We start from the raw sequence: 26,717 nt of genomic DNA on the forward strand, positions 1-26,717 counted from the left end.
CCTTTCCCCAGAGCAGACACCCTATGAAGTAGGTAGGACTGAGAGAGCTCTAAGAGAGCTGCTTTGGAAGGACAGATCTGAAGAGAACTGTGACTAGCCGAAGTTCTCTCTGCTGGCTGCATGTGGAGGAAGAGCGGGGGATCAAACCTAGCTCTCCAGATTAGAGGCTGCCGCTCTTAAACCGCTACGCAGAAGTAAAAAGTCTCAGGCTGGCGATGGGCAAAGCAATTTATTCCAATGTTCAAAACAATTTCATCCTAGGTTTAATCTGTTTTTGATATCTTCATCAGTGACGTTTTAGTCTCTGATAATGTCTTGGTTTATGTAGTTCAATCCCAAATTGGTCACATACTATCCGAATTTGTAAGGTAAAGGTAAAGGTATCCCCTGTGCAAGCACCGAGTCATGTCTGACCCTTGGGGTGACGCCCTCTAGCGTTTTCATGGCAGACTCAATACAGGGTGGTTTGCCAGTGCCTTCCCCAGTCATTACCGTTTACCCCCCAGCAAGCAAGCTGGGTACTCATTTTACCGACCTCGGAAGGATGGAAGGCTGAGTCAACCTTGAGCCGGCTGCTGGGATTGAACTCCCAGCCTTATGGGCAAAGCTTTCAGACAGCTGCCTTACCACTCTGCACCACAAGAGGCTCTTCCGAATTTGTAGGGGTCTACTAATATTAGTGAGCCTCTTGTGGCGCAGGGTGGTAAGGCAGCCAACATGCTGTCGGAAGCTGTAACCATGAAGCTGGGAGTTCAATCCCAGCAGCCGGCTCAGGGTTGACTCAGCCTTCCATCCTTCCGAGGTCGGTAAAATGAGTACCCAGCTTGCTGGGGGGTAAACGGTAATGACTGGGGAAGGCACTGGCAAACCACCCCGGATTGAGTCTGCCATGAAAACGCTGGAGGGCGTCACCCCAAGGGTCAGACATGACCTGGTGCTTGCACAGGGGAGACCTTTACCTTTACGTTTTTTACTAATATTAATATCACAATGGGCAATTACGCTACAGCAGTGACAAAACGTACTATACCTGGGATGAAATTGTTTTGAACATTGTGAAATTGTTTTGAGCATTGGATGAAATCCCTTTGCCATTGCCAGCTTGAGACTTTTCTTCTTCTGCTTAATTATGGCTGACGGGTCTTCACCTGTTCTTAACCACTCCTGCATGCTGGGTCACAAACTAACATGGAGACCCATCTGGGGGGGGAGGGGCTCAGCCGTACCTTGCCCTGAGTGAGGCGATTCTTCCGGTTGAGGGCGTAGACAGCCGTGTCCACAGCAGCGAGCGAGACGGAAGATCTCTCGTCGGTGGTGATGGTGAGCCTCAGAATATCCTGGGGTCGCATCTGGTTGGTTTTTTCCGGGATGCTGAGACGCAGCTGCAGACCAGAGAGACACCATGAGGCGTGACCTGAGATTAGGGCTGCGAGTCTCCACAGCAGCCTTTTTCAACCTTTGACAATGCAGTGAAGTTCTATCTGGCCACCCTGGAAGTGGCATCTCATCAGGGGCCAGCAATCTAACTCCCTGTTCCCCACCCACACTCAGGGCCATTCCGCACTCGTTCAAAATTGCACAATGGTTGCAAATTGAAATCGCTACTGATTTGCTGTTATGCACAACGTCGTTGACAATCTGCAACACTCCTGAAACCGATCCGCAAAAAGCGCTTTGTTGTAGCGCTTTCAGGGAAATCCCAAAAAGTGGATTCACCCTCCGGAAAGCGCTACACTCTTGCAACGAATCTGCAACACTAGCGGGAAAGTTCTCTGTGTTACCATTGTTGCGGTTTCTGCAAAGTCCCTCCCCCTGGCTCTCTCCTCTGATCTTCCAGCGAAGCGATCGCCATTTTTTTTTCTCGGAGCGAGCGGAGATCAACGCACCGGCGAGCCTTCATTTACCCAGTGAGGCTTCCCTGGCTGCAGTCCCTCCCCAGAGCTGCTTTAAGTCACCAAGACACCAAGCACCAAGAAAATGTAAACAGACTGATAACATAAACATGTATAAAGATAAACAATTATCTATGATTTTCATGTGACAGTACAAAATCCAAGATAATGATGCCATATGTTATATGTGGCAATGTCCAGCTCTATTTAAATATACTTCGGAGGTACACAAATATGAACATTAGATAATTTGCAGGCAAACTGCCAGATATGGCCATCTTACGCCTTGAGGGCTACAGTTCTGGCGAAAGGTTATCGGCTAAGAACGCTACTCTGCTTGTTACTGCAACTAAATGTTTTTGATGAATTCCAAGGTGTCATGTGGCAAAACAGAACCAATGAATGGGAAGCTTTAGAACTGAGTGAATGGGTTTGTTTTCAAAACGAGTCAGACCAGGAAGTTCATCTGCAAATTATATAATCTTGCATGAAACACCGCTGCAAACACAGGAAATTAATCTTTTAAAGGTTCAGGAACAAAAGAAATAGGAAGTTGACAAAACTGAAAACAAAGTTTTTTTGCAGTCATTTCCTCTGCTTCATCAAGGCTGACTTGGTTAAGCTATTTTTGGTTAGGTCTCATCCTGTTCATGGCATTAACCTGTCTCGGCGAATTAAATAATAATAAATAAATAATAATGAGTTTCAGTTAAATAAGTTATAAATATATAGCATCCAAATCAATTCTGGAGTCTCCAGCAGTGGATTCTGGGAAAGACTTTTCTTTTTGGAAACAAATGTATTTCCAGGACTGTTTACCTTCCCTTCGCAGGTGTCAACAACGTCCACCCAGATGGAGTTTGCCACGACTTCGTCCCCCAGGCGGTAAAAGGCCACAAACCGGAACGCTGGCATCAGCTGGGCCGTGATGTGGATCGGGACCACCGTAAAAGAGCCACGGGCCACGCTGCTGGCAGAGACAATGTCACCTTTGCTCAGGACCTGGAGGCAAAAGGACAATTCACGACAGCAGGTTAAGAATGTGCTGCAGTCCAAGCTGTACAACATGAATCTTATTTTTGAATGAGTGTGTGTGTCTGTGAGAGGGAGAGTGTGTGTCAGGTGCTGGTTGTGACCTAAAGGTAAAGGTAAAGGTATCCCCTGTGCAAGCACCGGGTCATGTTTGGGGTTCCCCCCAGGCCTGTGGCTGAGGCCAGAAATCTCACAAGAATTCTGCCCTTCCTGCCTGGAACATCAGTCAAACCTTCACCACTTGACTTCAATACCGATCCCACTGGGAAATCAGAGGGGGTTTTAACTAATGTGGATATAGAATGTTTTAAAATATCAATTGGTGTTATTTTACTATTATGTTGTTACCTGCCCTGAGCCTTCAGGGTAGGGTGGGTTAGAAGCAATGGTCAACGGGGATCCTCAGGCTGCTGCCTATCAGCTGCGTTCTCTCTTAAGGACAACCTGCTCGTCCTCAACCGGACTCCAGGCCTCCTCCATTAGACCTCCCAACTTGTGGGACGTGCCCCCTGAGGAGATAGCAGCGTGCATCACCTTCAGAACGTTCTAGGAGGCACTGCAAGGCCATTTCATTGGCCATGGTTTGTAATGGGGTACAAACCCCAGATAACTTTTAGCGGGGGTCATTCAGGGTTCTATTTTCTTGGGCTTTAAACTTTGCTGTTGTAGCGTTAAGATTCCTAAGTCGTCTCGAGCCACCAGGAAAATTGGGGTATAAACCTTTTAAACAAATAAAACAGGCCAAGGATAGATCAAAAGGATTTACCAAGTAGTGGAAGTGAGAGAAGTCATCTGGTCCAACATGCTTCAGCCCCAGATTGAGGGTCTCTCCGGGGTTCAAATCTTGGAGCCCGGGGCTGTCGATGATCAAGTATCTGCCCCTCGGGGAATTCATGGCGGTGGCCGTCAGTGTGGCTTGGGCCGGAGACTCTGTCCCCGCTGTGATCTGAATGGGGCAACAAAGAGACATGTCGTTCCCTTGGCAATCCCTATGGCGATCTGATAAGCTGGTCTCTGTTTGATAACTCGGAGCCTGAGAGACAAGATTTAGCATCTGTAGGGAACACCCATTTAGAGATGGCTGCCTCGGTCATAAGACAATGCTTGGCCAGTAACCTTCCAACATTTCGTAACTGACTTCAGCTTGTATGGCAGCCATGTTGTGGTTTGGTCACTCCTGCCATGGCAGCCATTTTGTGGTTTGGCCACTCCTGCCATGGCAGCCATTTTGTGGTTTGGTCACTTCTACTATCGCAGCCATTTTGTGATTTGGTTACTCCTGCTATGGCAGCCATTTTGTGTTATGATCACTTCTACCATGGAAGCCATTTTGTGATTTGGTTACTGCTGCCATGGCAGCCATTTTGTGGTTGGGTATGTCCTGCCATGGTAGACATTTTGTGGCTTGGTTACTCCTGGTTTGGTCACTCCTGCCATGGCAGCCATTTTGTGGTTTGTCACATGGCAGCCATTTTGTGGTTTGGTCACTCCTGCCATGGCAACCATTTTGTGGTTTGGTCACCCCTGCCATGACAGCCATTTTATAGTTTGGTCACTCCTGCCGTGGCAGCCATTTTGTGGTGGCACACACTACTTGTTTCACAAATTCCAAACATACCCTCAGGTTACACAAGATGAGAGATCCCAGCTCTATAGCTTGTGAACCTCCTCCCTTCCTCCCATGATCCATTCTTCCTCTTTCTCCCACTCCCTTGAGCGTACAAATCTGCCCTCTTCCCACTTCCAGTACAGGAAGGATCCTTATACCGTGAAAGTGGCTGTTTTTGCTCCAGCGGGGATGTTGATCCTGTATTTCGCAAGCCCACGGTTGTCAGTGTCTACTTGAGCTGCTTCAGGAGATGCCCCCCCAGTGATCAGGGTGGAGAAACGGACTGGAAGGCGGGAGGCGGGTGAGCCGTCTGAGAATGAAACAGTCGCCTGGCGGAGGGGGAGAGAGGTTTAGGAAGGAGTGTCGGATACATATGCATAAGCACACAAAGATGCACACAACAAGTAGGCAAGCGCAAGGGACAGTGTGTGACAGTGCGCAAACCATCCTGCCCTGCTTCTGTGACTTGAACAGCAGTCTGTAATGCCAGATATCTAAGACCATGCTTGTCCTGGAATTCAGAGATGGGAAAACCTTCCATGGCAAATAGTCACAGGTCCAGTCACAGATCTCTTAGGGCTGTTCTCACAGAGTTCTCTCAGAGCTCTCTCAGCCCCACCTACCTCACAGGGTGTCTGCTGTGGGGAGAGGAAGGGAAAGAAGTTCGTAAGCCATTTTGGGACTCCTTTTGGTACCAAAAGAGGGGTATAAAAAAACGTCTTCAACTGTGCTGAATTCCACCTCGACAAATACCACATCTTGAGTCCTTCCCTGTTCTCCAAAGCTTCCATGAGCCTCAAACAGTACACAGGTTTAAGACACGCCTCGGTTTAAATATTTAATTTTTCAAAGCAAGCCTTTGTACCTCGAGAGAGCGTCCTTTTACACAGTCTAGCTTGATGCTCTATTCGAACTGAGAAATACTCCCCCTGCTTCATCCCCATTTCCCTTTTCTGTAAAAATTTAGACTGTGCCTGTATATTCAGAAATTTGTATTCTACATTTGAGAATTCGTTTAGTGGAACAGTGACCTCCAGTGGCTAGGAGGTGCAGTTGCGGGAAAACAAGATGGGCAAGAAGAAGAATTGGACCATTTCTGCACGGAGGCCGCCTTCTGGTTGCAAACGTGTGGTTGGAAGCCACGTGTTTACAAGCGTCCTGATGGGAGACCCCTCCTGCGTTTTCCCTTTGCCTCGTCCTGGCTTTTTGCCTCCCGCAAGGGAAAACAGTGCAGAGCTTCTCCTCCCACTCCTTGGCTACTCAATCACCGCAAGCCACCAATCCCAGCACAGTGGCTGTTTAGGGGAGTCAAACTTCCTTCCCTCCCGAGCCTCGAAATTAATTCCCCCCCCCCCAAAAAAACCCTTGCATTTCCACATTGCTATGTGGTAACGGTACAACACAAGAGCATTTTAAAAATAATAACATTTCAAAGTTGCAATGGAGAAATGCCACAACAATAAAACATTCCCCACCCTTTGGGGGATTCTTGATGTTTTGGTCTCTATTTACATTCCAGTAGATTTGTGAGAGGCTGGACATGGCAACTGGACCCCAATGAGTGATTTTGTGTGAACAGTAAAGGCTTAAAAACAAGGATCCTTGAAAATCCTGAGGGGTCACCATAAGTCAGGTGCGACCGGACCCAACATGAGAGATGCTGCAGCCCTAGAAGAGTGATCACTCACTCACTCACTCACTCTCACTCACTCACTCACTCACTCACTCACTCACTCACTCACCAGCACTTCGAATGGAGCCCCCGGAACAAAATGCTGTTTGGTTTTGGACAAGTCCAGCAGGTACGGAGAGTCCAGAAACTTCACGGAGGCGAGTTCTTGCTCCTCCATCTCTCCACCTGTAGGAATGTGGGGGAAAGCAACGGGAGGAAGAAAACATGCTAGATGTTCCCTCTTCCATCATTCTCCTTTTAATGCTAACAACCACCCTGCAAGAGTGAGGCTGAGAGTTCATGGATGGCCCAGGATCACCCTGCCAGCTTCCATGGCTGAGAGGGGATTTGAAACTGGATCTATCAGACCCTAGTCGGACACTCTAGCCTAGAGATCCCCAACCAGGAGTCTGCGGACTCCCAGGGGTACCTGGGAACGACCAGGGAGAGGGGGGCATGGCTTTCCTCCTTATGCCTTAATGGACTTGGTCACAAGCTAGGGAACTGGCAGCTTCCATTGCTGCCCCTCCCTCCTCCCAAGCATGATTGGAGGATGGAATCTTTGGCGTTGTCCCTCTCCTCCCTAGGAGTCATCCTCAAATCTCCAGGATTTCTCCAACCAGGATCTGGTGACCCTAATCAAGGGAGAGGTTGATACCCCTTAGGAGTAAGGGAAAGGGTTATCCTGATAGCTAGAGTGGTTTATCAGTAGAACAGGGTTCCTCAGGAGGTGGTGGGTTCTCCATCTTTGGAAACTTTTAAACAGAGGCTGGATAGCCACATGATGGAGAGGCTGATTGGTCAGGAACAGATTCCACTGCCCTTATCTGTAGAATGTTCGAGAACCACCAGGATGTCCTCCTGACTTCATGGGAGAAGGACCCTTCTCAGTGAGTAGCCAATAGTCATTCTCCATCTTTGGGAATTTTTAAACAGAGGCTGGAGAGCCATCTGATTGAGAGGCTGATCCTGAGAAGGTTCAAGGGGGTGGCAGATTATAGTGGATGAGCGATAGGGTTGTGAGTGTCCTGCATAGTACAGGGGGTTGGACTAGATGACCCAGGAGGTCCCTTCCTACTCTATGATTCTATTATTCTATGATTCTTGCCTGGGGAAGACTTGGGAGGGCCACAAAACTTTTCCAAGCTCCCTGGACCAAAGAGGGAACTGGACCTGCAAGTCCGTATCCTTGCATCAGCCAAAATGTGCAAATGTACTAAAGAGTTTGGCCAAGCCTTTGCAGAACTAGACAAATGGATCCCCATTTCCGGACTCACTTGCAGTCTCTATGACGGTGGCTGCAATGTACAGCGTTGTTCCAACCAGGTCCTCCAGAGAACGCCCCAGTTTTTCCAACAGAAGGCTGCGTGTCAGGGATACCAAACCGTGGCCATCGATTACCTAGCAGGGGGTGGAATTTGATTGGAGGGGTTATATTATACACTGTTTAAGGCAAGATGAAAATTTCCTGGGCCAGCTTTTCTCAACTTCTGTAACGCTGAGAAGTTCCTGAAACATTCTTCAGGCTTTGAGAATTTCCAGAAGTGGCACAATCGGGCAGAATATGGTTGGGAAGCAGAGCTCTGGACACGCCCACCCAGGGCCCCATTTCCACCCCCTCCAGGCCCATCATCGTTTTGGGAGGGGCAGGTCGACAGGACCATATATGGTCATATCGACCGATAAATGTTTAACAAATTAAAAAATATGTAAGAGAGAAAGAGAAAGAGGGAGAGCAAGAGAGTGAGAGAAATAGAGGAGGAAGATAGGGAAAAAGAGAGAGAGAAATAGAGGGAAAGGGAAAGAGAGAAAGAGGGAGAGAGAGAAAGAGAGAGACGAAGAAAGAGGGGAAAAAGAGAGAGAGAGAAATAGAGGGAAAGGGAAAGAGAGAAAGATATAGAGAGAAAGAGAGAAAGGAAGATAGGGAAAAAAGAGAGAGAGAGAAATAGAGGGAAAGGGAAAGAGAGAAAGAGATAGAGAGAAAGAGAGAAAGGAAGATAGGGAAAAAAGAGAGAGAGAGAAATAGAGGGAAAGGGAAAGAGAGAAAGAGGGAGAGAGAAAGAGAGAAAGGAAGATAGGGAAAAAAGAGAGAAATAGAGGGAAAGGGAAAGAGAGAAAAAAGAGAGAAAGAGAGAAAGAGAAAGAGAAAGAGAAAGAGGGGGAGAGAGAGAGCTACCGCCAACCCACAGCTGCCCCCCATAGGTCGGCTCTTCTATTGTAGAAGAGCCGACTTACAGGGAGCAGCTGTGCGTCAGTGGTAGAGCCTCTGCTTGGCACGCAGAATGTCCTAGCTTGTAGGACGGGGGTTGGAGTTGGAGGATGGGCTCCCCAGGCAAGAGGAAGGGCCCCTCGGAATTTAGTTGGATCCACCTTGCCTTGTGCAGTAAGGACCCGATTTGGCCGTTTCAGCCCTAGTGCTCATTTCAGGATGGACTCTCCATAGGATATCATGGAGGGATAGGGGCACCCTCTTTGGGAGCTCCTAGAAGTGGACCCCTTGGACCAAGCCTTTTGGGAGGAGGGGGAGGAGTCTCCCAGAGCAACCCTGAAAGTTTGGAGGCTGTACCTTAAACTTCCCACCCTCCCAGGCCCCGGGAAAGGCGGAAATGACGAAATTCCCAGTATAGTCAACGGCACCATTTACTTTTATGGGCGCCAAAGTGGTTGAATCGGGCCCTTAGTGCACAAGCGTATCCACATAATGTTGCCCATGTGATGTGGGGAGGTGTGTTTGGAGATTCCACCCTGTCCAAGTGCGTGGGGTGGGCCTACTTCAGACCACACAGGGAGAGGACTCTGACCTTCCCCTGCCCTGTTGTCCTGAATTGAAACCGTCACTGGGAGGCTCTGTTTATTCTACTGAATAATATCTCAGGTTAGGAAAACAGCACGGGGAAGGTCTCTCTCTCTCTCTCTCTCCACACACAATGATCCAAGTTCCAGTCAAATGAAGGTGCCCCTGGGGAATGTCAGGACATGCCTCACCACCCAACCCAGGGACATCTCCAGGAATCAGGGATTTAACAGATCTTGGTTTTAGTTGTCTTGGAGACCCCCAATTAGGCTGGAAGGTGGGACATAAAATACATAAAATAAGTACTTCAAAAGACAGCTGTTGTTAGAAATCAGTTCTAGCCAGGGGTTTAGGAGTTAAGCCAGAATTCAGATCTTGATTCACGCTGGGACATGTGGAGATAGTGAACATGAGGATGTACAGAAACCTGGAATAATCACGCCCAGTGTCCCACACAGCTGGAAATGGTATCTAGGCAGAGTGTACAACTTCCTAGTTGATCTGGACAGCAGCACGCTCATTAAAGGCGTCAAAAACGGCTCCTTGAAAGAGGCAGAGGGGAGCTGAAGAAGGCTGAAGCAACCAAAGTTGTCTCCTAAGGGATGTTGTGGGCAGAGGTGGTGTTGAAGAGATCTGTCTTCTCTTACCGAGACACGTTTCTCCAGGCCTGGGATGTACATTTTTGCCCCATCATCGTCGCTGACTCCAAATCGCACATAAGCTGTCCCAGTGACTCCCTTCCCGTAGAAAAACCTGTTCAGGGGGGAAGTCCAGGAAGAACGGAAAGGTTTGTCAGCCAGGGTTACTGATACGTCAGCTAGGCTGATAGCGGGCATGAGTGACAGAGGTTCGTTATTGTGCCCGTTTTGGGCAAATGGTTGTTTCTGGGCACAATGGAGAGGGTTGTAACTAGCGCAGCCAGCTCTGGGTTGGGAAATATCTGGAGGCTTTGGGGGTGGAGCTAGGAGTGGGCGGGATTTGGGGCAGGGAGAGGCCTCAGTGAGGAGTATAATGCTATGAAGTCCACCCTCCAAAGCATCCATCTTCTCCAGGGGAACTGATCTCTTTAGTCTGGAGATGAGCTGGAATTCCAGGGGCTTGGAGATCTCCCTCTATTACATCTGACCTTCGACACTATTCAACGCTATTCAAATGAGGGATTCTTAATGGACCAATCATGGACAATTGCTTGAAGGACTTATGGGCCAATGAGTAGCCTCCATTAAGGGCCAGTCAGGTTCTTTGGTAGTCTAGCCCAGGGGTAGTCAACCTGCGGTCCTCCAGATGTTCATGGACTACAACTCCCATGAGCCCCTGCCAGCAAACCCCTGGTCTAGCCAACTGTATATAAATTCGTGTTGTGCCAGCGTTCCCGCTCAGTGTATCTGGTTGGTGTCGGGAGTTAATAAAGAGCTGGTTGTTTTCGAAGAGCTGTGTCTGTGTCTACCAAGCCCACCCCAGGCTTAATAATCAGGCCTTTAAATCCTTTGGTGTTTATTTACTTCATTTATAACCTGCCTCTCCCCCTGGTGGGGACCCAAAGAAACTCACTTCATTCTCCTCCCCTCTGTTTTGTCCCTCACAATAAACCTGTGAGGTAGATTACGTTGAGCAGGGGTAGTCAAACTGCGCCCCTCCAGATGTCCATGAACTACAATTCCCAGGAGCCCCCTGCCAGCATTCGCTGGCAGGGGGCTCCTGGGAATTGTAGTCCATGGACATCTGGAGGGCCGCAGTTTGACTACCCCTGATGTTGAGTGTGATTGGCTCGAGATCACCCTCAAGGTGAGCTTCCACAGCACAAGGGAGGATTTAAACCGGGATCTCCCAGATCCTAATCCAACACCCTTAACCACCACACCACACCACACCACACCACACCGGCTCTCTGCCTGCAGAGAATCCTGATTCCCCAAAGTTCACCACTGTTTGGACCCTGATGGTGCCAGCTATAACCTGGGCGCAAAACCTTATTGTTTTGGGCAAGGTCGTCAAACTGGCAGGGGCACCACTCCAGATGGTTCGTCCTCTCACTGACATTGTTCATGCCGTGAAGTGCTTTATTCCCGGTTATAAACTGCTTTGAAAACTTTTAAACTGAAGAAGTGAAGTATAGAAATCTGGAATGGTATCCCCCAGGGCCTCGTACTTAGCCTGAATATCAATTTGCAACTCCAAGTCCTGCTGTCCGGAGAGGAGGATGTATTTCCGTTCTGGAACAATCGTCACCTCGAAATTCGGAAGCACTGATGAGAGAGAGAGAGAATAGGAAGACATTTATTTATTATATTTATATACCGCCCTCCCTGAAGACTCAGGGCAGTTTACATCAAACAGGAACAGTATAAATAACTCCGTTTAAAAGGTAAAGGTATCCTCTGTGCAAGCACCGGGTCATGTCTGACCCTTGGGGTGACGCCCTCTAGCGTTTTCATGGCAGACTCAATACGGGGTGGTTTGCCAGTGCCTTCCCCAGTCATTACCGTTTACCCTCCAGCAGCAAGTTGGGTACTCATTTTACCGACCTCGGAAGGGTGGAAGGCTGAGTCAACCTTCAGCCGGCTGCTGGGATCGAACTCCCAGCCTCATGGGCAGAGCTTTCAGACTGCCTGTCTGCTGCCTTACCACTCTGCGCCAATAATAACAATAACAACATAGAACTATAAAACACTGGGGCGAACAACAAGTCAACGCTTACTGATGGCCCAGTGGGGTGGGCTACTCCACGGTAATGGCTGTAGGAGGGAGGCTTAATAGGTGTTGCTCATTGGAAAGGGGCCACGGAAGGAAAACGGTGAGAAGGCAGAGCCCAAAAGCTTTGTGGAAGACCCTGGAAACTGAACTGATGAGATACCCTTTTTGTCACGTATGACATTGTTAATTGCTAGAGAAATTCAACCTTCCTCAAGAGAAAGAGGAAATCACGTGATCCGTTCCTTTGTGTGTGCCTGAATCAACGTGTTCAAGGAAAAAACAAACACACCTGCTTCTCTTGGCTGAATGTTCCTGTAATCTGTCTTGAGTGCATATAAGACGAGGTACATTGAGTTTAGTTGTCTCACTCTTAGCCAAGGCCTTTTTACACCTAGCTCATTGTGCAAGTGGCCAGCCTACCGCAGGGAACCCTATAACCGGAGAAGCGCTTCTAAAAGGGTTGCGGCCAAAATAACGTTGAGAATGGCCGCTACAGGAGACAAACACTGTGCATGACCTGTTCTGTTTTTCCCTGTTAGAAGCACATGGAGTCTGTGAGGTGGAAAATGCACAGGCGCACCCCCATCCCCGCCCCCCCCCCGCCTCTGACGTACCATATTTCTTCACCTCAAACTCTGTGGTGGTGTTGGAACCCAAACTGTTGAGGAACTGGGCTGTGATACGCCAGATGCCAGGCCTGGGTAAGAGAATGACAAAGGCAACTTGAGCCGGTTAGGACTGCCAAACTGGGGGGTGGGGGGAAAGGCAGGGGGACAAATGAATTATAATTGGTCTATAGATAAGGTGACCAGATTGTCCCACTTTTGGGGGGACATCTGGGGGCACCTGGCAAATTGTACTTATTTATTTATTTAGATTTCTATACCGCCCATTTCTTTGCAGCTCTGTTGAATTTCAATTACTGTATTTGCCGGCGTATAAGACGACTGGGCGTATAAGACGACCCCCCCCAACATTTCCACTCAAAATACAGAGTTTGTTACATTACATTACAGTACTATGGGCCACTGTGGGAAGCTACGTCTATCCCAACTGAAGTGCACCCGGCGTATAGGACGACCCCCCCCCCACTTGGAGGCATGTTTTTCAGCGGGGAAAAGTAGTCTTATGCGCCAGCAAATACTGTATGTTGAAATTAAAAATATATATATTTCAATACTATTTTTGCGTTCTATGCGTTCTATGAAACTTTTTGTTGCTCCATATAGACCAGATTTTTGATCAAGAACCCCCCCTGATCAATGGTGTCCCACTTTGCCCATGTTAAAATCTGGTCACCTTATCTATAGATTCAGGTGAGTTGCTGTGTTGGTCTGAATAGATTTTGAGTCCAGGGGCACCTTTTCGGTCCTGGCCCCGACCTGGTGGAATGATCTCCCTGAGGGACCTTCCAGCATTCCACAGGGCCTGCAAAACGGAGCTCTTCCGCCAGGTCTACGGTTGAGGCTGGGACAGTGGGGGAAGATCGATGGGGGCCCCCTGGTGTCATGTTGCCTCTCCTGCCTCCTCCCTCTGGAGGTAGGGGTTGGGGATAGGGGGGGTTTCTCCGCCATGTTGTTGGGTTGTCTGTTTATTGTATCGGGATTTTCGTGTCCATTTTAATGGGGTTTTTAATGGGAGTTTCAACTGGACCCGCCATGAGCCTCCTTGGGAGTGGTGGGTAACAAATAACATAAAAATAAGACTATCATAGTTTTATTTAAGGTGTAATTGTCTGAGGCTTTGAAGAGGCCCTTCAAAGCCTCTTGAAGAGGCCCTGACGTGGTAAGAATAATAGTCCTGGGGAAGACTCTGACGAGACGAAACCAATCGTAACTGGGGATTGCTTGACCACTATACATTTGGACTTCAACGTTATATGTTCAGGAGCTTCATTGGACTGCTACCGATTTGGAAAGGGACGACTACCCTCTCCAGGGTGTCCCAGGCATCTGTCCTGCCAACTGGCTTTGAGTTAGTCTGGGAGAAAAGCTGGAGAAACTTACTCGGAAATATCTGGGATGCTGATTTGATCGCTGATCACAAAATTAGATGCCGCACGCTGATCTTTCCGGACCTGAAGGCCCCGTGGGTTCTGGTGGCAACAGAGAGATAGGGGGACGAACAATGAATGGTTTTCTTAGGGGGGGAGAGGGGAGTTATGCAAATAACATTTTTCACTCACTCCTTCTTCAAGACTTCTTCTTCAACCTTCAACTCAGGGTTCCCCAACCTTTTAGGGCCCTGTGGCAGGGCAAGTTGATCCATGTAGCTTCTCTGCTCCCCCCTTTTCCCTCTTTAAGAACACTCAGAGTGAGCCCTTTTTCCATTGTAGGGAGCCCCTCCACTCCTAGGTGTAAACTGCACGGGGCTTTTATTCCAACCCCAGGTCGATTCAGTCCCTGCCCTCTACACAGAATGCGATTTCCGTTTGGATTTTGGGCGATTTAAAATTTCCTTCTGGAGCAAGAAGGATTGATCTGGAGTGAGCCTACCTTTATTATGCTTTATCTTGGAGTGCTGCTAATCCTGAATATATTCAGAAAATTGCATTGTTTTGAATCTGGGCTCCCCTCCGTGGTTGGCTACAGGTGGTCATGTGACAAACCTGCCTCAAAGGAGAAGCCCCTAATTTCTCTCAACTTCTGTCGGCCTTGGATTTTTTTGTGTGCCTTCTTCGTTTCCCCCCCCCCCCTTCAAGAAAAGAAAGGATTTTTTTTCCTCCCTCCTCTGACTTCTCGGATCCTCTCCCCCCTTCAAGAAAACAAAGAAAGAGTTTCCATTTGCCTCCCCCCCTCTTCTGAACCTCCCTAACCACGTGCAGAAGACTTTCCTGTTTCAATGGGGAGGGGGGGAAAGAGGAAGACCTGAGTTCAAAGCGATCTGAATTCAACAGGATTGACAATGGAATAAACAAAGTAAGTGCAGACTCTGCCCTAGGCAGGACCGACAGAAGTTGAGAGAAATTAGGGGCTTCTCCTTTAAGGCAAGCGTGTCACATGACCAGGTGTGGCCTATCAGAGGTTCTCTACCACGGAGCTTTCTTTCCCAAATGAATATTGAGGATTTTCAGCACTCTGAGATATGGCACAATAAAGGTAGAGTCACTCCGAATCAATCCTTCTTGCTGCAGAAGGAAAATTAAAATCGCCCAGAATCCAAACGGAAATCGCATTCTGTGTAGAGGGCAGGGACTGAATCGATCTGGGGCTGGAATAAAAGCTCCGTGCAGTTTACACCCTAGTCTGACTGCTCCTGCTGCAACATGTACTCCGCTAGGGCCCCTCAAATCCTTAAATAGGCTCTGGTGCTATGGGTCCCGCAAATCCTTTAACCTCTCCTTCCTTGTGGGCACTGTTGGTGGGGGTAACCACAGAACAGCTCCCAGAGGAAGCGAATCCACACTCACAGAGGAAGCCCAAGTGCAGGGCAGAAGAGGAATAATAAAAAAATACACAGGGAAAGATGAATGAGAGAGAATTGAACAAAAACACTGTGGCGGCAGCTGATGCTGAGACAGTAATATTACTTTAATCTGTACAGCCAATTAGATCTTCAGGGAAAAGGCATAACCCTGCTAGGAAGGAGACCCCTCCAGTTTTCAGAAATAATTGGTGGGTGCCAAGGAAGGTGCTAGGTGGGCAGTAGGGTGCCCATGGGCACCATGTTGGGGACCCACACTGGATGGACCTGTAAAGAGGCTGGAGAGTTTTCACATTACCTGAACAGTGATGATGACAGGTTCGGAGCTCGGCCGCAGCTTGTGGTCCAAGGCGAAGACTCGGAAATTCACTGGAATGAGAGGATAGAACATGGGGTTGAAGAGGGAGAAAACGAAAGGCAGGCTTTGTTCCTCTCTAAAACTATCTTGTTGGTAACTTTGGCTGGCCATGGTATTTGCATGTAATTGTAATACCTGCATAGGTAATACCTGTATAGGTATTACAATTCAAGTATTATGAGCTTTATTTTCAATAAATTGCTTTTGCCAAACAAGCCAAGCCTATCGATTTGAGAAGTCGGCTGGGGTTGTGACACCCATGAGCTAAAGGTTCCTGCTGTGCCAGGCCTGTGCCAGTAACCCTAGTTAGGGGCTGGCTCACCTTTCTGCCGAGGGGTATAGATAGGCTTGTCAGTCTGCACGAGCAGGTACCCTTGTCGGGAACTCCAGCGCAGGTTGAGGGTTTGGATGACTTTGGAACCGGAGGGTTCTCGGCCTTGGGCAACCAGTTGAACGTAGCGGCTCCTTCGTTGGTGAGACAGTCCGCATTGAGAGAAGAGATTATGGGTCACCTGAGCGAATGCAAAAAGAGCAGTGTTGAAGGAAGGAACACGACAACCATTTACCCATTTGCAGCCAGTGTGGTGTAGTGGTTAAGAGCAGGGGCCTTTAATCTAGAGAACCGGGTTCGATTCCCCACTTCTCCACATGCAGCCTGCTGGGTGACTTTGGGCCAGTCACAGTTCTCTCTGAGCTCTCTCTGCCCCATCTTCCTCACAGGGTGTTAGGTATGGGGAGAGGAAGGGAAAGAAATTGTAAACCACTTTCAGATAATGAAAAATGGGGTATAAAACCCAGCTGTTCTTTTCCATCTCTACAACAGAATATCGCTTTATATGTTAAGTAGCTTCAAAGCCCGTTCCTAAGAACGGGCCTTGAAAGGGTCCCCTCCCCTGGCCCCTGGCCAGGCAGCTTAAGGTGGCGCAGCTCGCCGCCGGATCAAGTGGAGCGAGCGGGAGCTGGCCAGCTCGTTAACAGGCATTGCTTAGTAAGCCGGGAGGCCCATGTTAGCAGGCCCCCCACTATGACCCTGTGCCCAGTGCCCTCTGCCCTCACCTGCTGCTGGCTCCAGGCACTGAGGCGCATCTGAGAGCAAAGAGGCTAGAGTCTAGGGATGGAGGGCAGGAGCTGCAGGGGCAGGGCCAATCAGGGTGCAGCAAACTTTGCTGGTTGCACCCTGATTGGCCCTATTCCAACTTGGGCAGCTGGACACGTTCCACCCCCCAGGCTGTTTCACAAATATATAGAGGAACCATGGATAAAGATATAGTTACAAAAACATTATCTGTTCTTTTGTGTGTCCCCCCCCTTTTTTTTAAATGAATAGCTCTGAGTTCTGGAGCTAAACAACCTTAACTCCTTCCGTTTATATGTGGGAGTAAACACAAGGGAAAATGGCAGTGATCCTGTATAGGAAAGAAAAGGAAACATCAAGCGATTGAGGATGTGACCTCTCTTTACCCTCTGTACGCCGACACATTTTCCATTTTTCTTCTGTCTATTCTAGAAACATCTCCCACGTTTCCTGCCTCTTGTTTTCTAACACGCATCCTCATATCACTCTGCTTCGGACGGTTATTACTGTCTAATGTCATAGCCTGAAGAGAACAAGAAGATTCCCCCCTCCCGTCATGACGGCTCTTTGTTTTTACATTCTGAGCCTGACAAATTTTCTACCTTATTTACTATTTACTATTTATTTTCTTCCATTTTGGCACTTCTGGCGCCAATTTTCCCCTCACAGAACATGAGGCTAAATCAGGCTTTCTCAACAAGGGTTTTGTGAAACCTCAAGAGAGCCCTGAAAGAGTTTTCTGAATTTAAAATTTTTAAATATATGTATATGTATGTGTGTGTGTGTGTGTGTGTGTGTGTTTATATATATTCATATATTTAAATTTTTAAAAAAAAATATATGTATATGTATATTTTTTAAATATATGTATATATATATATATATATGTTTTTGTGTGTGTGTGTTTGTGTATATCTGTTCTACTTAATATTTCTGGTAAGGCCTTGGAGGAGGAGCTGGTCTCATGGCTTAAATGCCACTCAGCACTTAACACCCACTCAGAGCGGCTGTCCCGCCCCGTAGTGCCTCCTCCGCCAATCGCCTTCTCCCCCTCACTCCTGACCACCGCCTCCCACTTCCCTCCGAGGCTCAGAGGCTACAGATCCCCGCCTCATGAGAGCTGACCCCTGCTGGTGAATTCCCTAACAGCCGCCTGCAGCCTTTCCAGGTACTGGGGGGGAAGGGGGAGGCCGTCTGCAGAGTTTTTCAACCCCTCCCAATCTAGCAGCCGTTGTATTCCTGAATGCCACAGGCTTGGCCCCTAGCGAGGATATATATGTATGTATGTAGAAAATCAGAACAACTAGCAAATCCACTAAAAAGCCTTCCCCACTAATTCCAAGGTTACATTCGGACTGAATACTTTGCACATGTTCTTAACCATTCGTGCAAAACCGCCTTTCCTCCTGGGGCCAAAGTTTGATCCGGGGGCCCCTTTTGCTGGGAGAGACGGCGCTCTGTACCTTCAGCGTAATTCTCTGCAAAAACCCGCTGCTCTGAAGATGAAAAGGCTCCTCGGGAGAGCATTTCACCCGTGCGTCATTCTCATTCTGGAAGTAGACCGTGCCTGCGAGCCCAGAGGGGGCTCCCTCGACCTGAAGCACGACCCCCACTTCCGCCCCCACAGGCACCACGCTGGGGGCAGCCATCAGCAACCTGCGTAGAGAGAAGAGGACAGAGATGGGACAGCTGTAGATGGGACACACTGGCTCCGCCCACCCAGTTCTGATGCCAATATAATAGACAAGCCACAGTCGGGGGGAGAGGGTGTGAGACAGTTTGGAAGAGGGTTACAGGAATATTTGTGTACAGCTATATATATTCAGCCTCTTGTGGTGCAGAGTGGTAAGGCAGCAGATATGCAGTCTGAAAGCTCTGCCCATGAGGCTGGGAGTTCAATCCTAGTTACTGTCCATTGGACTTGACAGGACATTGCATACACCCATTGTTTATTTATTTTTGGAATCACACACCACCCTTCTCCACCCTTCCACCCCTAGGTTCTTGGCCCCCACTGCTTTTGTGGAGCAGCGGGAGCAGAAGGGGGGGTGACATTGTGCAACTGCACAGATTCATTGCCAGGCAGTTCCATGCGGGGAATTTCCCAGATCTCTGCAGGACAGAATGCTTTCTTTATAAACAAAGAAGAAGCTGTTTCCCCCCCCCCCCCATACTCAGCTTTTCATTACTCAAAGTTCCAATGTGGCTTACAAAACTTTCCCCTTCCTCTCCCCACAACAGACACCCTGTGAAGTGGGTGGCGCTGAGAGAGCTCTGAGAGAACTGCTCTGCATGTAGATCACACGCTATTCTACAGGCCTGGTTCTTTAATACCTCACTTTCCACTACCGAAAGAGTCCCAAAACAGCTTTAAAAACCTTTCCTTTCCTCTCCCCAGTAACCAGCAACCCTAGTTACTGCAAACAGCAATCCAGTGAAGTGGGTGAAGCCAAGAGAGCCCTGAGAGAACTGTTGTGCAAGAACAGCTCTCAGAGAACTGTGACTGGCCCCCGTTCATCCAGTTGGCTGCATGTGGAAGAAGAGATTCAAACCTGGTTCTCTGGATTAGCGCCCACCACTCTTCTATCCAACCGTGCCGCTCTTTAACCACTACACCACGCTGTCCGTATTCAGATATACCCCCCCCAGGAGCTGGGAGATCCCTGAAAGAAAGGTGCCAGTACCCAGCCTTGGGGGTACATAACAAGAAGTGACGTCATATCAGGTGGCCAACTCTGAGGTAGAAAATTCCTGGAAATTTGGGCCTGGAACTTGGGAAGGATAGAGAAATTGGTGAGGCATAATGCCATACAGTTCCCCATCCAAATCAGCCAGTCTTTAGAGCAGGGGTAGTCAAACTGCGGCCCTCCAGATGTCCGTGGACTACAATTCCCAGGTACCCCTGCCAGCATTCGCTGGCAGGGGCTCCTGGGAATTGTAGTCCACGGACATCTGGAGGGCCGCAGTTTGAGTACCCCTGCTTTAGAGGAACTGATCCCAGTCATCCGGAGAACTGTTCTAATTCCAGGATATCTCCAGGCCCCACCTGAGGTTTGGCAGCCTTATAACACACACTATTCAATAGGCTCAAACTCAAATACTTTGGCCACCTCATGAGAAGGAAGGACTCCCTGGAGAAGAGCCTAATGCTGGGAGCGACTTAGGGCAAAAGAAGAAGGGGACGACAGAGAATGAGGTGGCTGGATGGAGTCACTGAAGCAGTCGGTGCAAACTTAAATGGACTCCGGGGAATGGTAGAGGACAGGAAGGCCTGGAGGATCATTGTCCATGGGGTCGCGATGGGTCGGACACGACTTCGCACATAACAACATTCAATAGGCCTGAACTCTAAAAAGCTCCCAGAGGTTGCCAGTCGATCGCTGGCATCAACCCCAAACCATTACGGAAATGGAGAAGAATTAACACATGCTACGCTACGAGCAGGGAAAAACTCCCATTGAAAGAAACCTCCCAGAAAGTAATAATTTCTCACAGTTTTACTGGACTCCTAACTCTTGTCTCAGTTGTTGGTCCCTTTTAGGCCCATCTTACTACAGTGCTGGGATGAGGGGTCAGCTTCTTTAGCACGCCGGTTCTTACCTCCTGATCTGACATTTCCACCTCGAGAGCCAGCTTGCTGTAGTGGTTAGGAGTGCGGACTTCTAATCTGGTGAGTTGGGTTTGATTGCACGCTCCCCCACACGCAGCCAGCTGGGTGACCTTGGGCTCACCTCAGCACTGAGAAAGTTGTTCTGACTGATCAGTAATCTCAGGGCTCTCTCAGCCTCTCCTACCTCACAGGGTGTCTGTTGTGGGGAGAGGAAAGGGAAGGCGAATGTAAGCCGCTTTGAGACTTACATTTGGAGCAGAGGCCCATCACAAATTGTCTATTAGTCACAAATTATTGAGCCAGCTTGGTGTAGTGGTTAGGAGTGGGGACTTCTAATCTGGCAAGCTGGGTTGGATACTGCGCTCCTCCACATGCAGCAAGTTGGGTGACCTTGGGCTCGCCACGGCACTGATAAAGCTGTTCTGCCCAAGCAGTAATATCAGGGCTCCCTCAGCCTCACCCACCTCACAGGGTGTCTGTTGTGGGGAGAGGAAAGGGAAGGCGAATGTAAGCCACTTTGAGACTCCTTCAGGTAGAGAAAAGCAGCATATAAGTACCAACTCTTCTTCTTCTTCTTCTTCTTCTTCTTCTTCTTCTTCTAGAACAGCATAATTTGACATTTCCCCCCTCCAGAACAGCCTGTTCTCATCCCTTCCCCCTAAAATCAAGACCATTTCAGAGAGGGAACTGCAGAGATTTCCATAGTTTCGCAATAGGAGGCTTGGCTGCAGTTTAAGCACAGGGAGCGATTTCCTGCTGGTCTTGTCTTCGGACCTTCGGCCAGGAATAGCAATGATGGAAATTCCAATACTGCACAAGCTGTTTTTTGTTTTGTTTGTAAGAAAAGAGCCTTTTTGCATATTTTATTTAAAAAAAAACATGCAAACTATTAAACAGTCATACGTTCTGAGATATTACCCTTCTCTGCCTTGTTGTTGAGGATGATGTAAATATAACAATAGGATCCAGATTTGATTACCAGAATATCCACTGCAAAGGATCAAGGCTTAGAATAGATAAAAGGAAGTCCTTCTTCACCCAAAGGGTCATTCACACGTGCAATTCACTGCTGCAGGAAAGCTACAAGTATAGGCAGCTTCAAGTGGGGATTGGCTAAACATCTGGAGCAGAGGACCTTCTGGAGCAGAGGACCTTCAGTGGCTATTAGTCACAAATTATTGAGCCGGCTCGTTGTAGTGGTTAGGAGTGCAGATTTCTAATCTGGTAAACCAGGTTTGATTCCGTGCTCCTCCACATGCAGCAAGCTGGGTTATTTTGGGCTTGCCATGGCGTGAATAAAGTTGTTCTGACCGAGCAGGAATATCAGGGCTCTCTCAGCCTCACCCACCTCACAGGGTGTCTGTTGTGGGGAGAGGAAAGGGAAGGCGAATGGAAGCCGCTTTAAGACTCCTTCAGGTAGAGAAAAGCGGCATATAAGAACCAACTCTTCTTCTTCTTCAGTAATCTCAGGGCTCTCTCAGCCTCACCTCCCTCACAGGTTGTCTGTTGTGGGGAGAGGAAGGGGAAGGTGACTGTAAGCCACTTTGAGCCTCCTTCAGGGAGAGAAAGGTGGCCTATAAGAACCAACTCTTCTTCTTCAGTAACATCTGGGCTCTCTCAGCCTCACCTCCCTCACAGGGTGTCTGTGGTGGGGAGAGGAAAGGGAAGGTTGCAGACAGGGAAAGGTTGCAGAACCCCCGGGCAACTCTCCGGGAATCCCTGTCCTAGAGCTAGGGTCCCCAGTGCAGTGACCGTATGCCATGGTGTGTGACAAGACTCCCCCATTGCCTGTCCAGTGTTTTTAGAAAGCGGGTGTGGCCAGGAAGTGTTTGCCCAGCAAAGCTCCTGATTGGCTGCTGACTCTGATTTACAGCTCAGGGCCCACTATCTTAGTGTAAACCATCTGATTTTTAATTATTTCATTAAACAGTTTAGGATTTAGACCTAGGGAGTCTAAAAGGTCACTGGACTTGGGCAGTTGGGTTAAGCCCCAACCCTCCTTGACTGAGGGGAAATGGTGCTCCTTCCTTTGCAGGTATTTTGGTGGGCCTAACAGTCAGGGGTGGGTGGGTTCACCTTAGGATTTCCCCCTTTGCAAGAAAGTTGTGATTGAGGATCAGAACAAAGCTCTTTCCCCCTCAGTCAGTCTGGCCTTATAAAATATCAGAGCTTGACTGGGGGAAAACGGTGCTCCTTCCTTTGCAGGTATTTGGTGGGCCTAACATCCGGGTGGGTGGCTGGGGTCTGCACCTTAGGATCTCCCCCTTTGCAAGTGAGTTGTGATTGAGGGTCTGATTAAGGCTCTTTCCCCCTCAGTCAGTCTGGTCTGGAGGAGGAGAGGGAAGGTCCAGAGCGTCACGGAGGGAAAACGGCCCATCCCTTTGCAGAGCTCCAGAGCAGCCGCTGCTGCAGCCAGACCCACGGAAGAAGCAGATGAGACGCAGCAGATCTGCACTTCTGTAAGTTAAAGTCTGGACTTTCTCTTTCCCTGCTGTGTCTCTGGGCCTTGTTTGCTAGGACTGGCTCTGTCCTCAGTGCCCCTTCCGTTTCCATTATGGTTGCGATGCTCATAGCCATTGTGGGGTTCTGAGGTTCATGGTAAATATTGTTACACTGGAAACTAGTCAACGTCTGGGATTAAAAAAAAAAAAACTTTTGAAGTTATTTCCCATTTTGTCAAGCCATAAAGGTGCTGTCATCTGTTGATTTGAACCTCCCCATTAGACAGGCACCACAAAAATTGAGCCCAATAGCACCTTTAAGCCCAGACCAACAAAGATTTATTCAAGGTGTGATCCTTCGAGTGCAAACACTTGAAACCCTCACACCTTGAATAAATCTTCGTTGGTCTGGGCTTAAGGGTGCTATTGGACTCAATTTTTTGTTGTGCTCCTTCAGACCAACACGGCTACCCTCTTGAATCGACCCATTAGAAAGGGTCATATTAGGGCGCCATGAATAAGGTTATGTAGGAAGAGCTGCAGCTCAGCAATAGAACATCTGCTTTGCATGCAGACGGTCCCAGGTTAATTGACTTCAGCCGTGGAATCAATTGCCTACGGAGGTGGTGAGCACCCTCCATCACTGGCTGTCTTCAAGCAGCAGCTGGACAGATGCTTCTCCTGGATGCTTGAGGCTGATCCTGCACTGAGCAGGGGTTGGACTAGATGGCCTCTACGGCCCCTTCCATCTTTAGGATTCTATGGTTCTCCTGTGAAAAGGACCAGGCAGGAAGTAAGGCCTCTGCTTGTGTCCATGCCCCTGCCGGTCTGGGTTACAATGCTGACTTGAATGGACCAGGGGGGTCTGATTCAGATTAGGGCAGCTTCCTGTGACATGCAAAAGATGTTCCGCAAACCACAGAAAAAGCTTACGTTAACAGAAAGGACGTCAAAAAATAAATACATGGGGACCTTCGCCACAAGGAAGAATAAGTAATGGAATTGCTTCAGGTTTGGGGTGTTTGTTTCTCTCCAGATGATAAAATGATTCCTCACACACAAACAGGTGTGTTGGTCTGAAGTAGCACAATAAAATCAGAGTCCAGTAGCACCTTTTAGGCCAACAAAGATTTATTCAGGGTGTGAGCTTTCGAGTGCAAGCACTCTTCCTCAGACTATGATCTCCTTACACAGCGGTTTCACATCTTCTCCCCATTAGAACCTCTCCATTAGAAAGGCACAACAAAAATTAAGTCCAATAGCACCATTAAGCCCAGACCAACAAAGATTTATTCAAGGTGTGAGCTTTCGAGTGCTTGCTCTCCTGTGGTTGAGACACAGTCTACTGATGTAACAGATTTGATTTTTGCTATATATTCCCTGTCATGAAAGGACATCATAGTCTGAGGAAGAGTGCTTGCACTCGAAAGCTCACACCTTGAATAAATCTTTGTTGGTCTTAAAGGTGCTAGCAGACTCTGATTTTATTGTCCTCACATACAGTTTACATTCCCACCTACCCCTCTTCCAAGGCTGCCAGCTTGCCAAAGAAAACGGATCCTAACCAGTTCTAGTGACTTGGCTTTGCAGAAATTAGCAATTGATGCTTTCCATGGTATGGAGATCAGTGGAATCTCTTGGTACCTGGTTCCATTTGGAAGGCTTTCAAAGGTATAGGTGCAGGAGCCAGTTACAAGGCTGGCAACTGGACTGCTACCTCTGCTCCCACACCCTGGCCCTTCTCCCAGATCTTTTGCTAGCCTTCACGCTTGTCCCCCTGCCAGGATTAATTAACTCTTCCTGGCCCCAGCAAACTCACGCTGTGCTTTGCAAGTGCCCTGGCAGCCTGTAAGTTCAATGACATGGAAATATCACTGCAAGCTCGGTCAGACGAATGTACTGCACTATAGTTTGTTTATGCCCAACCTGGCTTCCTGTAATTATGATAAAAGGTAAAGGTAAAGGTCTCCCCTGTGCAAGCACTGGGTCATGTCTGACCCTTGGGGTGACGCCCTCCAGCGTTTTCATGGCAGACTCAATACGGGGTGGTTTGCCAGTGCCTTCCCCAGTCATTACCGTTTACCCCCCAGCAGCAAGCTGGGTACTCATTTTACTGACCTCGGAAGGATGGAAGGCTGAGTCCACCTTGAGCCGGCTGCTGGGATTGAACTCCCAGCCTCGTGGGCAGAGCTTTCAGACTGCATGTCTGCTGCCTTACCACTCTGCGCCACAAGAGGCTCTTAATCATGATAAAGCGGACAATAAATCTGTAACACAATTATAGTCTGCTGAGGATGGGTGGAATAAAAGTCTAAAGAATAAATAAATAAATTATAACATCAACCCCCCCCCCAACAACCCAGAAAGCAGTGGAATGCAGTTAGCCAAAGTACCTGGTTGTGTGATATAGTTTCTAAACGCACACAGGGTAGAACTTTTTAATGACAATGTCGAAACGGTCAACTGCAGGACAAAAGTTTGAGTCCAGTGCCACCTTTAAGACAAAGTTTCATTCAAGGGATGAACTTTTGCGGGTATACCCACTTATTCAGCTTTGCTGCTTTGACTGCTTTCATGTTTTTAATCATTCCTATGGCTGCAGCCACCCCCTCCGTTGCAGGCAGAAATTCAACAGGTGAAGGACCGGCCACAAAAGAAGCACAATGGTGTGGAGCATTTCACTGGTTGAATTTCTGCCTGGCATATCATTGTAAAGGACAGTAGAGCCCTTCCGGAACAGAAGCACAGCTATTCCTCAGGATAAAACCCCAGGATGACCCTCCCCCCATAATCAGCACCCTCCACCCTTTTACCTTGGAGCTTGTTGGCTCAGGGCGACCAAAGTCCCCATCCATGCTAGCCAAAGAGGCAGCTGCTTGCTGGGAGCCATCTCTGGACTCCTGCCTCAGTGCCCGGCAGACTTCTCTGCTCTGGTGCTGGAAAGGGGATTTTGCAATTGAATCCCAAGGCCAGGAGAGGGGGGCGGGGAGAGAAAGTGTGTTTGCATGCTGTGATAATTATTCATGACCGAAGGCCCTCCCAGCAGCTGAAGGCTCCAGTTGAGACCCATCCTTTAGAATCATAGAATCACAGAATCATAGAGTTGGAAGGGGCCATGCAGGCCATCTAGTCCAACCCCCGGCTCAACGCAGGATCAGCCCAAAGCATCCTAAAGCATCCAAGAAAAGTGTGTATCCAACCTTTGCTTGAAGACTGCCAGTGAGGGGGAGCTCACCACCTCCTCAGGCAGCCTATTCCACTGCTGAACTACTCTGACTGTGAAAAATCTTTTCCTGGTATCTAGCCTATATCGTTGTACTTGAAGTTTAAACCCATTACTGCTTGTCCTCTCCTCTGCAGCCAACAGAAACAGCATCCTGCCCTCCTCCACGTGACAACCTTTCAAATACTTAAAGAAGGCTATCATGTCCCCTCTCAACCTCCTTTTCTCCAGGCTGAATATTTAGAAGCCTTCCAGGCAAAGAGACATCTGGAATTAGTGATTCCATACCTGGTTCTTGGATATGTTGTGGACAAATGTATAGTACATTGGTCCCCACCAAGTATGTTGGAGAAGTCAGTGGGATCAGCTGGTTAGAATCCTAGAGTTGGAAGGGGCCATCTAGTCCATCCTCCTGCTCAATGCAGGATCAGCCCAAAGCATCCTAGGAAGGTTTCTGAGTCACCACTGGAGATTTGATTGGTTGTGTGGATTTCGGGGAAACATTGCTTCTGCAGCAGCTGCCGGCTCAGCACAGTACAAGGAGGTTTACTGTGTGACTAATGGCAAGCAGCAGCCATGTTGTGGCTGGCTCCGCCTCCCAAGGCAACCATTTTGGGCTGCTCCCACCACTCTGTCAGAATTCCAAAGGTGCCTCCACAGGCTCAAATAGATCAGCTGTATAGTTCTGAACTGCTGTTGCTTGTGTATATGTAGGAGGCTTGCCAATCTCCAGGTGGGGCCTGTAGAACTGAAGCTGATTTCCAATTAGAAACCAACAAGATTTCCATGGTGTAAAACATGCAAGAGTCAATGCTTCCTTCGTTGGTGCACAATCCTCTGAAGCTGACCGCCAGAGAAAATGACTGTTTTAGTGAATGGACTAGTGCATTACAC

General features: G+C 48.5%; 1 protein-coding gene across 1 annotated transcript in view; it reads right to left on the minus strand.

Annotated features, from left to right (window-relative positions):
- The window catches only part of LOC143834201 (complement C4-B-like), a 53,879-nt gene extending 28,331 nt beyond the window's left edge, over window positions 1-25,548 (minus strand). The window contains exons 1-14 of the mRNA XM_077330797.1: window positions 25,414-25,548; window positions 18,013-18,205; window positions 15,797-15,986; window positions 15,415-15,485; window positions 13,700-13,788; window positions 12,308-12,390; window positions 11,149-11,245; window positions 9,647-9,752; window positions 7,483-7,606; window positions 6,276-6,391; window positions 4,692-4,862; window positions 3,691-3,870; window positions 2,712-2,894; window positions 1,227-1,382 (exon numbers count right to left, since the gene is read on the minus strand). Of these exons, the coding sequence (XP_077186912.1) occupies window positions 1,227-1,382; window positions 2,712-2,894; window positions 3,691-3,870; window positions 4,692-4,862; window positions 6,276-6,391; window positions 7,483-7,606; window positions 9,647-9,752; window positions 11,149-11,245; window positions 12,308-12,390; window positions 13,700-13,788; window positions 15,415-15,485; window positions 15,797-15,986; window positions 18,013-18,205; window positions 25,414-25,490 (1,836 nt within the window). The 5' untranslated portion in view covers window positions 25,491-25,548. The remainder of the gene's footprint in view (window positions 1-1,226; window positions 1,383-2,711; window positions 2,895-3,690; window positions 3,871-4,691; window positions 4,863-6,275; window positions 6,392-7,482; window positions 7,607-9,646; window positions 9,753-11,148; window positions 11,246-12,307; window positions 12,391-13,699; window positions 13,789-15,414; window positions 15,486-15,796; window positions 15,987-18,012; window positions 18,206-25,413) is intronic.
- Between the last annotated feature and the right edge of the window lie 1,169 nt (window positions 25,549-26,717).

Source organism: Paroedura picta, chromosome 3 (genome assembly GCF_049243985.1).
Source record: "Paroedura picta isolate Pp20150507F chromosome 3, Ppicta_v3.0, whole genome shotgun sequence".
NCBI lineage: Eukaryota > Metazoa > Chordata > Lepidosauria > Squamata > Gekkonidae > Paroedura > Paroedura picta.